General features: G+C 50.1%; 1 protein-coding gene across 2 annotated transcripts in view; it reads left to right on the top strand.

The window, feature by feature from the left end:
• Positions 1–10,825, top strand: part of ADCK1 (aarF domain containing kinase 1) — a 113,109-nt gene extending 102,284 nt beyond the window's left edge. For both annotated transcript variants that reach the window (XM_011949479.1, XM_011949478.1), the window contains 4 exons: positions 1,314–1,463; positions 2,674–2,871; positions 8,426–8,619; positions 10,095–10,825. In XM_011949479.1, the coding sequence (XP_011804869.1) occupies positions 1,314–1,463; positions 2,674–2,871; positions 8,426–8,619; positions 10,095–10,266 (714 nt within the window). In that variant the 3' untranslated portion in view covers positions 10,267–10,825. The remainder of the gene's footprint in view (positions 1–1,313; positions 1,464–2,673; positions 2,872–8,425; positions 8,620–10,094) is intronic.
• Positions 10,826–14,843: the final 4,018 nt, after the last annotated feature.

The raw sequence follows: 14,843 nt of genomic DNA, 5'->3' as shown, positions 1-14,843 counted from the left end.
ATGGTAGTGGGATAGATGGTCATTAATCAAATAATCACACAAATAGTGAGCTAGTGCCCTGAAAGAAAAGACCTTTGAGAATGTACAGCGAGAGAACCTCATCTTGCCTGGGACATCAGGGAGGGCTTCCTCAGAGAGGCGATGCTGACCTGGAATGGGAAGGAAGAGAGGGGGTAAGTCAGGTGAAGGGGAGATGGCAGGAATGTTCCTGGCAGCAGGAATAGCATGTGCAAAGGCCCTGAGGCCAGAAAGCACAGGGATCGTTGGGAAAGAGAAAGAGTGAATGTGGCTGGAATGTCAGTGTGGTGTGAGGTGAGACCAGGCGGGAGGCAGGGCCTGGTCAGGTAGGACTTTGGAGCATTTTTAAGATCCCAATCCTGTGTTCCCCACCCGTGGGCCCCAGCTCCTCTCCCCTCTGACCAGGTTAGGTTTGTTAATGACCATGGGGTCCAGCTGAGGCCGAGAGGGTTGCCTAGGGCAGCTTGTGTCTTGGGGTGTCAGCTTTCTGGGTCGAGCATCTCTTTGTCCCCTGGAAACCTGTCAGCAGACCCAGTGGGTCCAGCTCTGGCTTTATTCAGCAGCTGTTCCTTAGCTGGGAAGAGGCTTTTAGCTTTAATAAAAAAGGGACTAGAGATAAGAAGACTGCCTCGTCAGGGAGAGCAGCAGTGACAGGATGATTTAAACGGCTTCTCTAGTGTCATTTCTTCTGTGCAGACATCATAAATCAGATTAGCACTGGGCTCTGGCAGGGAGGGGAGCAGGGAGAGGGGAGACAGGCCTGTGACTCTGGGTCCACCTGGCACAGGCCTGGAGCAGGTGGGGCAGCCCTAGAGGAGGCGGTGGGGTGACCTGCTCCTGATCCTCAGCCCCCTGCCCTGTTCTTTGGAGAAGGGGTGAGTGGAATGGCTCCCCCAGCCCAGCTTTTCAGCCCATTCTAAGCTTTGGGGGAAAAATGGAGAAGGACCAATAAAAGGGTATGGAGGAGAGAAATGGGGGACAAGTGGAAGGGCGGGTGCGGGAGGTGGAGAGCGTAGTTCTCCTACCTAATCATGTGTTCACATCACCTCGAACTTTAAAAAATACTGGTGCCTGGTACCACCCACATGGTTTCATGATTCTAAGGTGCAGCGAAAGGTAAGAAGTCTTAAACTCAAAAAGTATGTCATCTCAGGCCATCACTCCCACCACAACCGCTCCAACCCGCCGATTTTTCTCTGGCCTCCCCTTAATGACCACATCGAGAGACCAGATAGAAGTCCCTGAGATAGATGTGAGTGGAGAGGAGCTCCCACCTGTCCCCGCTTCTCTTTCAGATCTCACGCCACCTGGGCAAGATGTATAGCGAGATGATCTTCGTCAATGGCTTCGTGCACTGCGATCCCCACCCCGGCAATGTACTGGTGCGGAAGCACCCTGGCACGGGAAAGGCGGAGATTGTCCTGTTGGACCATGGGCTTTACCAGGTAGAAGAGGCCTTTGTTACCCAGCCCCGGGGCCTCTGGGTTTAGAGTCTGCCGACCACTCTAATTAGCTGCAGAACTGGGAGGGAGATAGCAAGAGTAGCTGGAAGGGGCCCTGCGCTCTCCCTTGGAGCTGTCATTTCGTGCAAGTCACTGTCACAGAGCTCTCAGAGCTTCAGCTTCCTCCTCATGAAGGTGAGGTTGACGGCACCCCCTTTATAGGCTGTTGTGAGGAGTAGATGGAAATAGGCTTGTGTGTTAGATTGTACTTTCCCATGGAGCCCCAGGCCAGTAAGGATCCTCAGAAGTGAACTGTCCTCTGCATGAGCTAGGACTTCACGGGGAAGGAGTAACTACATGTTCAGGCCTAGTGAGGACATACTACCTAGTGGGAAAGGGGGCAGGTAGCCGATGGGGGCTGGAGGGCTTCAGACTGTGTCCTCAGGATACAGATCTGGTTCAAAGGAGCCATGAGCTCCTACTTGGAAGATGGGAAGTTCACTGCCAATCTGGGCCCCAGGGCCTGGCTTGGTCCCACGAGGCAGATGGTCCCGGGGAGGTTTTCCCCAGGGGATTCTGCTCCTTCTCTCAGGAACCTGATCCCACATTCCCAAATCTTGGCCTCTTCTGAAAGGCTTAACGAAGTAGAATGCATTAGTTTAGGGTAGGCTAGCTGTTTTCACACGTGGCCCCAAAATGAATGATGGCCCAGATACAACAGAAACTTAATTGCTTGCTCACATGCCAGTCCTGGATGGGTGGAGAAGACTGCCAGGCTCTGACCCCCAAGCCTCACCAGAGGTGATGGTGCTGGCAGCTGGCGGCGGGGTGAGGGCTTGGAGGAGCCGGCGGGGGAAAGTTTCTGTGGGCCGGGCCTGGAAGTGGAGCTTCTGCCACATTCCTTCAGTCGGGCTCATGCTGAGGACCACATCTAACTTTGAGGGAGGCTGAGAAAGTAGCCTGTACCTGGGAAGAGGAGGAGAATGTAGACTTGCGTGGGCAGTTAATAGTCACCGCCGCTCAGGGTCAAGGCTTGCTAAAGAGTCGCTTGAACTTAAACCTTCAGGGATGGCAGAGCTCTCGGGGAGAAGCAGATGCCGTGGGAAGGTGCAGTCCTCACTATCGTCTTTTATAATGGTTGGCATCAGCCAGGGACTTCGGCCTTTGGTGGGGAGACGAGGCTCAGGTCCCACCACTGCCGCCTCCACCCTAGGTGCTCACGGAAGAATTCCGCCTGAATTACTGCCACCTCTGGCAGTCTCTGATCTGGACTGACATGAAGAGAGTGAAGGAGTACAGCCAGCGCCTGGGAGCCGGGGATCTCTACCCCTTGTTTGCCTGCATGCTGACAGCGCGGTCATGGAACTCAGTCAACAGAGGCATCAGCCAAGCTCCTGTCACTGCCACTGAGGTAGGGGGCCCCTCCAGGCCCTGCCTTTTCCTAAATGCAGAAGGCAGGGCTAGAGGTGGCCTATAGACCCCTACCAAGTAGGGTCTGAGAGTCTAGGCTGGTGGGCTGTGTGTGGGGGGAGGGGAAGAATTGGGACTATATTGGATAAGAAGAGAAAGACAAGGAGAAATAGTGCCCTGGATGGAAGGAGGGAAAGGGGGTGATATCTCCCTAGCTCCCCTTCAAGCCTTATCAGTCTGGAGGAAACTGGGGCACATTAACCACAATAACTCAGACTTCTGTAGCTTTAGCTCTGATCCACTCACACTAGATTCCAGGCCTTCCCCAAGTTCTCCCACAGGACCTCTGGGAATCCTTAGGGACTGTCTCTTAAATAAATCTGGCAGTACTGCTGTGTTCTGCCTGGCACTGTCTCCCATCACATGGCTCCTCTAAGGCACCAAGCTGAGATAGCCCTTCACTACTCAGGTGGCACTCAAGCAGGGGTGCTCATCTCATTGTCTGCAGACTTTTTTTTTTTTTTTTTTGAGACAGAGTCTTGCTCTGTCACCCAGGCTGGAGTGCAGTGGCGTGATATCGGCTCACTGCAACCTCTGCCCCCTGAGTTCAAGTGATTCTCTTGTCTCAGCCTCCCAAGTAGCTGGCACTACAGGTGCATGTCACTATGCATGGCTAATTTTTGTGTTTTTAGTAGAGATGGGGTTTCGCCATGTTGGCCAGGCTAAAGCAGCTTTTTTGTGGTCACTATTTGTAGCTCATTTCTCCATTTCACCTAGACAAGAGTCTCATGGAGTCTGGGCCAGGAGACATATTGGGAGCACCTCCACTGGGTACTCAGACCCACCTCTGCTTGCACAACAGAGGCTTATAGGGGTGAGCTCATTCCTCCTGACTCAAGGTGGGCTCCCTTCCAGGAGGCTTTTCCAGCCTCCAGGAATTGGCTGCTGTCTTCACAGCCTATTAATTTGCCAGACCCCCTTAGACTTGCCTGAATCCATGTGGGGGATGGCCTTGGGCTCCAGCTGAGGCCCCTGCTCACCACCAGGGACAGGGTTCTGTCTGTGCAGTCAGAAAGCCCTGGGCTCTAGTGCCTCTTCTTCCTTACAATGTGACCTTGGGTGGTCCTCATCACCTCTTTGAGCCTCAGGGTAAGCTGCTTACCCTGTAAGCTGCTTTGTGATAGGCAGCTTTGGGAATGGCTAGATCCAGATTCTCAAATGATGTCATCAAAGAGGCCATCCATCCCCATCTCTTGGCTCCACTTTCCTCCAAGTTGGCATCCTTCTCCAGCAAGCTTGGTGGCAAAGATGGCCACCAACTGCTTTCGGCTTCTACAGCCTTGAAGTCCATCATCTCAAAGGAAGAGAGACAATTTTCCTCTTTTGTAAAATAGGGATGGTAAGGATAATTTCCACTTTATTGATAGTGCATGTTAAGTGCCTACCCACAGTTCCTGAAGTTTGTTCATTTGACAAACATTTGTTTTTGTTGGGCTGTGGGTACGAGCTGAGGATCCCATGATTAACAGGCAGACAGGCCTTCTGTGTAATTTACACTTTGGTTGAGGGAGACAGACAGTAAACAAGTGGACAAACAGGTGAATGGAATAATTGCAGGTTGTCAGTGCCCTGGACGAAACAAGTAGAGTGCTGTGAGGAAGGGGGCGGGGCAGCACTCAGAGAAGACCTGATTTGAGGAGGTGACATTTCAGCTGAGGCCCAAAGGACAGGAAAGGCACCAGTTCCAGGAGGAGCTTGAAGGACACATTCCAGGCACACTCAAGCCAAGGGGAAAGAAAGTGTTTGGTATGGCCCAGAGTGTGGTGAGGAGGATGGTGGGATGAGAAGTTGGAGGAGTCGTGGGCAGGAAGATCATTACGCAGGGTCTTAAAAGCCATGGGAAGATGTTCTAATTTATTCTCAGCACAAAACAAAGCCCTTGATAGGCTCTGAGCAGGAGCGGGAGAGGCCCAGAATTGTTCTTTTTAAGTATCTCTCTCCAGTGGGGTGAGATGAGTGGTGGCGATCATTTAGGAGCCTGGGCCAGGACTCCAGGTTGAGAGATGACAGGGGCTCAGGCTACACTGGTGGCAACAGAGATGGAGAGAGGCAGTGGAGTCAAGGTGTGTTTTGGAAGTAAGATTGAGTTTCTGTAGGACTGGATGTGGAGAGGAGAGAAAGGGCAGGGCCAAGGCTGCATCATAGCTTTTTGGGGTGAGTTTTATGGTGGGGGATGGTGCTACTTCCTGTCACAGGGAAGACTGGGAAGGACATATTTGGGGTGAGGTAGTCACGGTTCTCTTGAACAGGTAGAGATGTCATGGGCATCTGGAGTTCACAGAAGAGGTCTAGACTTAAAATACAAATTTAAGAGTCTTCAGGGTGAGGTGATATTTAAAACCTCAGGCCTGAATGAGATCACATGGCATGTACTAGGTTCTCAGTATATATATTTTTTATTAACTAAGATAGAATTTTGTTTTTCCAGTCTTTTTTTCTTTTTTTTTTCTTTTTTGAGACAGAGTCTCACTCTGTTGTCCAGGCTGGAGTGCAGTGGCGCAATCTTGGCTCACTGCAACCTCTGCCTCCCGAGCTCAAACGATTCTCCTGCCTCAGCCTCCCGAGAAGCTGGAATTACAGGCATGTGCCACCACACCCGGCTAATTTTTATATATTTAGTAGAGACGGGGTTTCGCTATGTTAGCCAGGATGGTCTCGATCTCCTGACCTTGTGATCCACCCACCTCGGCCTCCCAAAGTGCTGGGATTACTTGCATGAGCCACCGCACCCAGCCTGTTTTTGCATTCTCATTCGTTGATAGGCTCAGTTTAAATGCCAGTCCTTTGAAAAAGTCTTGTCTCTTCCAGAAAGCCTGTTCTTACCACCTTTGCCAAAAGTCACCCCTTAATACTTGTATTACTAACAAGGCAAGTACACCATGCCCCTGGTAGTTATTTGTCTGCACACCTTAACTCTCCAACTATGTGGTGAGCACTTGGAAGGCAAAGACCCCATCTTGTACATCTTTTTGTAAGGTCCCTGCCATCCTGGGACTGGGTCTGGTAGAGGGACATTTGTGAACGTTCTGGAGACACTTACTCCGTTTGCTCACTTTGGACAACCCAGATAGATCATAAAGTTAGCTACTCCAGGTCAGCCTGGTCTCAGGGATCCACAGGCTCGGTCTTTCTGAGCCCTGCTGTCATTGAGGATTAGGGGAACCTCCAACACTATATGAGGGAGAATGTTTTCCCCAACTAACCATGGCTTAAACATAAGGAATTCGTTCTGTCTCCTACAAGAAGCCTGGAGATGGGTGGGTTAGCTCAGTGGATCAACAAATTCAGGTCACTGGGCTAACTCGTGATTCTCTGGGCTTTCCATCACAATTCCAAGATGACTGTGATGGTTCCAAGCTTTACATCTTCATTCAGTGGTTGCTAGAGGCAGGAATAAGGTGCTAAGTCTCCTTATATAATTTAAGAGCAAGAAAACCTTTTCTAGAAGTGTCAGCCTCCCTCCAACAGCCTCCTCTTGCCTCATTGGCTGAAGCAGGTCACGTGTCGCTGCCTAAATCAGTCATGTGGCAAGGGGCTGAGAGCTCAGAGCCAGCCCTGGCTGAACTCAATCCCGATTCTCTGCTGGGGCCAGGGTGGGGGGTGCTGCACCTCCCGACAGAGCATGACCCAAGGGATAAAGTGAACACTTTTTTTTGAGACAGAGTCTCACTCTGTTGCCTAGGCTGGAGTGCAGTGGTGTGATCTCAGCTCACCACAACCTCTGCCTCTCGAATTCAAGCAGTTTTCCTGACTCAGCCTCCCGAGTAGCTGAGACTACAGGCATGCACCACCATGCCTGGCTAGCTTTTGTATTTTTAGTAGAGATGGGGTTTCACTATGTTGGCCAGGCTGGTCTTGAACTCCTGACCTCGTGATCCACCAGCCTCAGCCTCCCAAAATGCTACGATTACAGGCGTGATCTTGGGTTCTTTTAATAAAGGAGATTGGGGTGAAGACTCAGGTAGATACCCAACAGTGTCTACTGCAGACACCCACCATCAGGATGTGTCTTAGCTGGAGACTCTGCTGCGCTGAGAACTGTCTCCCGGTAGTAGCCTTGGTGAGTGAAGGAGCTGAGAGGCTGTTGCCAGGCTAGTCCTGACCGTGCCGAGATGGGGGGTCCCTGCGGTGAGCAGGGGAGTTGTAGCTGTGGCCGCAGGTACCTCTTGAAGTCTGGCTTTGTGTTGAGATGTGCCAGCCTGATAGCTCCTGCCTGAGAGGCATTTCAAGACATTTCAAGTTTTGCAGTGACTCTGTTCTCAGCAGCCCACACGTGCTCCTGAAAGCACTGAGAGCCCTGCTGCTTGAGAGAGGAGTGGGGTGGTAAAGCCTTTCGACAGCACACCAGGTCTCCTCATTATGACTTGGCACTGATTGCTTCCTCAGACCTTATCACTGGTGACCCTCCCAGTGCTGCTTGGAGGTGGGCACAGAGGGCATTGGCATTACCAATGTTTGGGTGAGGACACTGAGTTGAAATAGATTAGAGGACTTACCCAGAGTCGTGGAGTCCTGCGGTGAGGTGAGGAGGTGTAGTATTGCCAGATGGTGAGGGCACAGGCTCGGGAGCTGGACTGCCTGGGTTCACGTCCCATCTCACCATTTACTCGTACTTAACTTCTCAATGCCTCTGTTTCCTCATCTTAAATGGGGATAATACGCTGATGGGGTTGTTGTGAGGATTAAATCAATTAATACATGCCGAAATTGCCAAAGTGCCTGGCTTCTTTAGTAAATGCTCAATATATGGTGCTTATCGTCACCATCGTCATCATATCTATGGAGACTGAAAAGGGGTCAGAACCACACTTATATTTAGGATTTGGCTGGGGGCAGTTATCTGCCTAGAGCTGTGAAGAGTCTACGTAGGGACAGGGATCGTGGGGCGGCCAGACCCCAAACTTAAAGACCAGATGGGTCAAGGGCTGTGGCGATGACCAGCATGAAGGACTAATCCTGGATCCTAAGCCAGGGCATCAGACCTTGGGCCACAGGTGGGATGAGACTGGCTCCCATGCGAGGACAGTGGTAAGCAGTGGAGTGTGAGCAGCAGCATGGTCTGGTGGGATGCAGGCTATGGGACAGGACTTTGGAGTTGGGTTGAAGTCAGGTCAGCCTGAGCTAGGCTTGGAGGGGTAGGAAACCAGACTCAGCTGGTACTGGCTTCTGGGGGTCCTTCCAGACCTGATCGAAAATTGGTGGCCAGTGAAAAAACTTTGGAGAATAACCTGGTCTCTCAATGTATCCTGCGTCACATCCAACGCTTTCCTAGACGTTTGGCTGAGACATCCCCTTCCAGGTTTGTCAGGCTATACAGCGCCTTTTGCTAGACTTGTCTATTGGGAGTGCTCCTAGCAGTGCCAAGACAGTGGTGCCTGAAGCTCCCTCCTGGGACTTCTTTGCAGCCCTCTGGTCACAGCCTGCCAGACCCCTGCCACCCCTGGCCCTACTGCCCATACCAACCATCTGTTTCTGTCTCCCCGTTGCTGCCTCAGGACTTAGAGATTCGCAACAACGCGGCCAACTACCTCCCCCAGATCAGCCAGCTCCTCAACCACGTGCCGCGCCAGATGCTGCTCATCTTGAAGACCAATGACCTGCTGCGTGGCATCGAGGCCGCCCTGGGCACCCGTGCCAGTGCCAGCTCCTTTCTCAACATGTCACGTTGCTGCATCAGAGCGCTAGCTGAGTGAGTGTGGGCGCCTCCATCTCCTCCCCTCCTGGCCCCCTGGCCTGCCCCGGGGGTCCTGCTTTTGCTGCCACCTTTTCCCACCAGTCTACAGCGCCCTGCCTGAGCTTCCAAATCTCCAGATCTTCCTGCAGGAAAAGTTACAGTTTGAAATGTTTTCTGAGAGTCTCAGCCCCATCCAAGTATCCCAAGTTTGAGGACAGGAAACCCTGATGTGTATCTCTTCATTAATTGGTCCTAGAACTTGTCAACCAGGCCAGTGCTCTTTGTCCTGTAGGTGAGACTGTGACTCAGGTTCTCTTAATCTCAGATCTATTTATTTATTTAATTTATTTATTTATTTTCTTTTTTGAGACAGAGTCTGACTCTGTCCCTCAGGCTGGAGTAGAGTGGTGTGATCTCGACTCACTGCAACCTTCATCTCCCAAGTTCAAGCGATTCTCCTGCCTCAGTCTCCCAAGTAGTTAGAATTACAGGCTCCTACCACCACGCCCAGCTAACTTTTATATTTTAGTAGAGACAGAGTTTCACCATGTTGGCCAGGCTGGTTTTGAACTCCTGACCTCAAGTGATCCACCTGCCTTGGCCTCCCAAAGTCCTGGGATTACAGGTGTGAGCCACCATGTCTGGCTTCAGATCTTTTTAGATGCCTCAGCACCTTTGGGCATTAATGAGGAAGAGAAGTGTGCCTCCTCAGGGAGCTGGTTCCAGAGGAAAGAGGGTTTCAGGCTCTATTACTGAGTGTGACAAATACGTTGGAAGGGCCACACTCTGGCTAATTGTTCTCACTCAAGAGAGGAAGCTTAGATGATGCTCAATTCCCAGCCCTTCCATGCTAGGAATGGACCATTCTGGGAACCTATATCATCTACCCACTATCAAATATTGAATTAGTTTACAGCATAATATACTGCACCCTGAAAGGGCCAACTTTGATGTATTATTCCTCTGAGGGTTCAGGAAATGAAGTCTTGAATAGGTCATCATCATAAACACCGATTTTCATCATGTCCTTTTGTGGGTGCAGAAGGGATTGAGCTGGGCTGAATTCATAATGGCCGTAGCCTCCCAGGACCACCTGACCAGGTTTCCAAGTGATTCTTATCCTTAGAAAGTTTGGAAAGGCTTTGACTATTTTTGAGTTTGGGGGATTCTTGGTTGGCATATATTTACCATGCTTTTGGAGAAAGAAACATTGGAATGTTCTACCCAATGGGTGTATTAGACCTTTGATGCCCTGTGAAACAACTGGTTTTATTTATCCCACTTATTTGAAAAACTCCTTTGAAATATTTGAGTTCCTCTGGCTCCTGATTGGGTAGTGGTATAGTATGATCCCATATCCAAGAGAGGTCCGTAGGGGCAGGGAGCTGGTGAGTTGGCCAAAGCTACCATCTTTAGTTTTTCTAAATGATACAGAGCTGGTGTTTCTTGCCTTTTTATTTCTTTTCTCCTTCTTCTTTCCCTTATTCTAGGCACAAGAAGAAGAATACCTGTTCATTCTTCAGAAGGACCCAGATCTCTTTCAGAGAGGCCTTCAACTTATGGCAGATCAACCTCCATGAGCTCATCCTGCGTGTGAAGGGGTTGAAGCTGGCCGACCGGGTCTTGGCCCTAATATGCTGGCTGTTCCCTGCTCCACTCTGATTGGAATTGCTCTCCCTGACCCATTCTGATGTCTTTCCACTCCTTAGCCCCTCATCCTGCCTCCACCCAGCTGCTCCATTTTTGCCACATGGTGGCCCGCAGCCCCAGAGTCACTGTCCACGTCACCATCCTCCTCCTCTTTTGGAATCCTCTCCGCATACTGTGGCCCTTATCTCAGGGCCCACAGGCTGAACTGTGGCATAGCTCTCTCTTCTTCTCCATGAAGACTCAGCAGCCTACATTCCCACTCCTGGTATGTGCCATTGGGTTGGATGTCCCCACTATTCCATTAACCCTTCCCATTGCCAAGACGTGCCACGGGTGCCACTGGGGGCACACTGAACTTGTAGGGAGTTTGATTTTGTTGGAGGTGAACGTGGTCTCTGAACTTGACAGAGAACAGCTTCCCTTTCCTGCCACGTCACCCTCCAGAGGAAGTCACACCTCAGCGAGGTGGTTTGGCATCTGGGGCCGACTCCATTGCAGCCGTGAGCTCACTGCTGTCAGTGACCTTTGGTGTTTTCCGTACTGTGTTTCAATAAAAACTCTTTCAAGGTTGCAGGGTTTGTCCATCATCACTCACTGTCCTCTCACCTGACCCCAGGCACGTGCCCTTCCAGAGTGTGCTCATGGTCCTCGCCAAGGGCTTATGGTTCCTCTTGGTTGCCGCTTCCTCAGGGTTTCCCAGGGAGATCTAGGGAACAGAAGGCCCGGGGCTGTTTGGTGGGATTTGTATTCTAGGTTGGGAGTTCGCCCACAATGCCCATTAGGTCGGAGTGGACCTGAATTGAGTATTGGTGTGATCTTCTGCCTGGCTTCATGCTCCTATAATCCTTCCAACCTGTGGGGCTACTTCAATGGTGGGGCTACTTCCTGCTTCTTGGGGGTTTCTCTCACCTTCCAAGACTCTGAGACTCTGGTTGGAGGAGTTAAGAAGCCCAGGGCCAGGAACTCAGAGGCTCAGCTGAAACCTTGCACCTTGGTTTTCTGTGACCTGAGCACCAACCTTGTTCTACTGTTTCCTGACTTATCCCTTTGGTTCTCATTCAGTGGCCCCAGTTTTAGGCCTGGAATTCTACTTGTCTCCCCCCAGTCCTTCTGGAGACCTTAGTCCTCTTGCTGAAACCTCCATCACTGTACCCCATTACTTGCTGCCAGCACTGCCTCTCCTCCCAGCCTGGTTGTCTGCTTCTCTTTCTTGGACATCCCTAAACTCCTGCTCTAATTCCCATGTCTTTGTTGTTGGCAGGTCTTACTGTCTGCTCTCACGGACAATAATTGTGTTTGAGCCTCTCTGATCTTACTTTACCCAATTCACAAGGGCAGAAAAAGTCCTGAATTTGAGCCTAATTTTCTGTACTCTTTATTCATAGTACAGCAAGCAGATTTTTCAGTGATCAGCGACAATTCACAATCCTTTTATTTCCCGAAAGAATTAATTGTTCTTAGTGACCAGTTGGATGCACCAGGGGACCAGAAAGTATAATTTGCAATATCTGATTATTAATCGTGAGGATGTGTGCTGCATAGTCTATTTTATGGTGTCTTTTATAGCCAGTGAAGTAAATATAAATGTCCTTTCTGTTCAAGGTCATGGTTACTTGCTTTTTAGTTTGGGTGTGTGTAATGGTTGGCTTCCTACTGTCCTGGGATCTGAAACATCAGCATGGTGCCAGTGGTGCCAGTGGGCCCAGCACCCAGAACAGTTAGCTGGGGTGAGCAGAGAGGCAGGAAGAGTTGGGAGTATGGGGCTGTGTGAAGATAGCAAGGAAGGAGGTGGATGTTTACTGAGTACCTGCCATATGTGACAGCCTGTGTTAGGCTCTGCAAATATGTTACATCATTGAGTTGTCCCATCAGCTCTGTGATGGAGGGGTTATTAGTCTCATCTTACAGAGGTGGGGACCAAGGCTCAGAGAGGTTTAGTAATTTGCCTGTGGTCACACAGGCCTGTGGTTTTTAATTTTTTTCTTTTAAATTCTACAGTCTGTAGAGATGGAATATATTTGCTTCTTGGGCTATCTTACATGCTTGAGTTTGGGTCTCAAGTGTCCTGAATTCAGAGGAAATTGGATTTACAGGAGTAGGGTAAGAGGAGGGAGTAGATGGGTAAAGAAGGCAAAAACCCTGGAAGATGTAGACTACCACCAGATGTTACCCAGGGCCTAAGACAGGATGGACCTGGACCACTACATTTCTGCAGTGCAGTTCTGACACTAACCAGCTGCAGTTAGTGCAAACTCTGCAGTCTTGAGGACACAGTTCCCCATCAGACTGCCCTCACTTCAGCCACAAGCTTCAGGTGTGGAGGCCCCAGACCACCTGTACTTCTGACCAACTACAAATTTGGGGATTCCCATAGCCCCCTCGTGTTTGATAGTTTGCTACAATGATCCACAGAACTCAGGAAAGCACTCTACTTGTAATTACAGTTTTAATATAAAGGATACAACTCAGGACCAGCCACATGAGCCACACAGGGGAGATCTGGGAGGGTCTTGAGTGCAGAGCTTCCATGTCCTCTCCCCATGGGATTAAGGGGCATCACCTTCTTGGCACATTAATGTGTTCACCACGCTTCAGTGTTCAGAGTTTTTATTGGGGTCCTATTACACAGGCATGATTTATTGAATCATGGGCCACATTAAATGAACTCAGTCTCCTGTTTCTTTCCCCTCCCCAGAGGAGGCTGGGGTAATCTTGCCCCCATTCAAAGTCATCTAGTTAGTATAAACTTAGGTGTGCCACAAGGGGCACACCATGAATAACAGACTTTCCTATCCCTTGGGAGTTTCCAGGGATTTAGAGGAACCAGCACAAAGACCAGGCAAATTCTTCATCATTTGACAACCACTGTGGTGTGTTCTTGACTTATCCTGGGGCTGTGGTAAGCTTTTATTGACTGGCTGCTGTCCTGGGCCTTCTATTTGGCTTGGGTAGAGTCATCTCTGGAGTTCAAATCTGTAGGAGAACCCTCTCTCCCGGATCTTGTTCTGCAGTTCAGAAATACTCGGGTGAACTTTGCCCTGATCCCTTCTCTCTCCTGTGGAATTTGCCTTGAGAGTTGGCCATTGATTTGGGTTTGGTGCTTTTCAGCAAAATTCTGCAACTTCCCTCACCCCCCAGCAGTGATAATGTCTCTCTGCTAGGCATCACCAGTTTTGATGAATGTTTTCTCATAACATGTGGATACTTCTTATGTAACCTAGTCATTGGCCTCTTTGATTTAGGCAACATAGCTATTATTCCTCCTCCCTCTTCTTAGGTGGAGGGAAGAGGAATTCTGACTCTGGCCCATTTGGTCCAGAGCCTCTCAGATATGTAAGTGTAGATGTCCTGGCTTATGGTACAGTGCTCATAAGCATGCAAGCATTTAGAATTGTACCATTTGGCTGGGCATGGTGGCTCACGCCTGTAATCCCAGCACTTTGGGTGGCTGAGGTGGGTGGATCACGAGGTCAGGAGTTCGAGACCAGCCTGGCCAGTATGGTGAAACCCCATCATTACTAAAAATACAAAAATTAGCCAGGCATGGTGGCGCATGACTTTGCTGTGGAAGCAAAGTCTATTATAAAAATACAAAAATTAGCCAGGCATGGTGTTGTGCGCCCGATGCCTCCCCAGCTACTCTGGAGGCTGAGGCTGAGGCAGGAGAATCACTTGAACCCGGGAGGTTGCAGTGAGCTGAGACTGCCACTGCACCCCAGCCTGGGTGACAGAGCAAGATCTCATCTCAAAAAATAAAAATAAGAAGTAGAATTGCACCATTCTTTGTTTTTTTCAGGGGTGTTGAAATCTGTGTATTTAAAAAACTGCACATGCTCTCATCTCTCATGAGGTGCTGCTTAGTTGTCAGGTTAACTTCTGCAACATTCCTAACCTACTCTCAAGATCAGAGATGGTCTGTTTCAGCATTACAGGATGTCCTGGGCCCTACTGCCACAGCTGCAGGGCTCCAAAACTGCAAGCATCTAATATCATCTCAGAAAACAAAGTGGCTCCAAGAGGCACCCCAGCAAATCCTGGGCAGTGGAATTTGTTGGGAGGTTTGGAATAGCCCTCAGTTTAGGCCAATGTGAGTTTTAAATGGAGTCACACAGAGTGGCACTTGGGACTTAAGTCGTTAGGAAGAGTGTAGCCACGAGGAGCTAGGATCCAAGCTGGGAGCTGGTGATCGAGTATAATCTCAACAGGATGAAAGAACCACAGAGGGTGGTGTCTTCCTGGCAGCCTGCCCCAGTGTAGCAGTGCTATTTCTTGGGCTAGATCAGGAGGGCCCATATTTAAAGAGAGGTCCTGAATGCTGAGTGACCGGGTACCACTGCCACTGGTAACTGGTCAAATGGGAACTGTGGGAAGACCAGCTCCTCCCCCCCGCCCCTGGCAGCCCACCCCCCACAAGCCTTAAGTCCACAAAACATTTTGGTAAAAGCTGTTTGGGGCTGGGTGTGGTGGCTGACGCCTATAATCCGAGCACTTTGGGAGGCTGAGGTGGGTGGATCACTTGAGGTCAAGCGTTTGAGACCAGGCTGACTAACATGGTGAAAACCCGTCTCTACTAAAAATACAAAAATAAT

This window comes from Colobus angolensis, unplaced genomic scaffold (genome assembly GCF_000951035.1).
Source record: "Colobus angolensis palliatus isolate OR3802 unplaced genomic scaffold, Cang.pa_1.0 Scaffold3, whole genome shotgun sequence".
In the NCBI taxonomy this organism is placed as follows: Eukaryota; Metazoa; Chordata; class Mammalia; order Primates; family Cercopithecidae; genus Colobus; species Colobus angolensis.
This window is presented reverse-complemented; position numbering and strand designations above follow the sequence as displayed.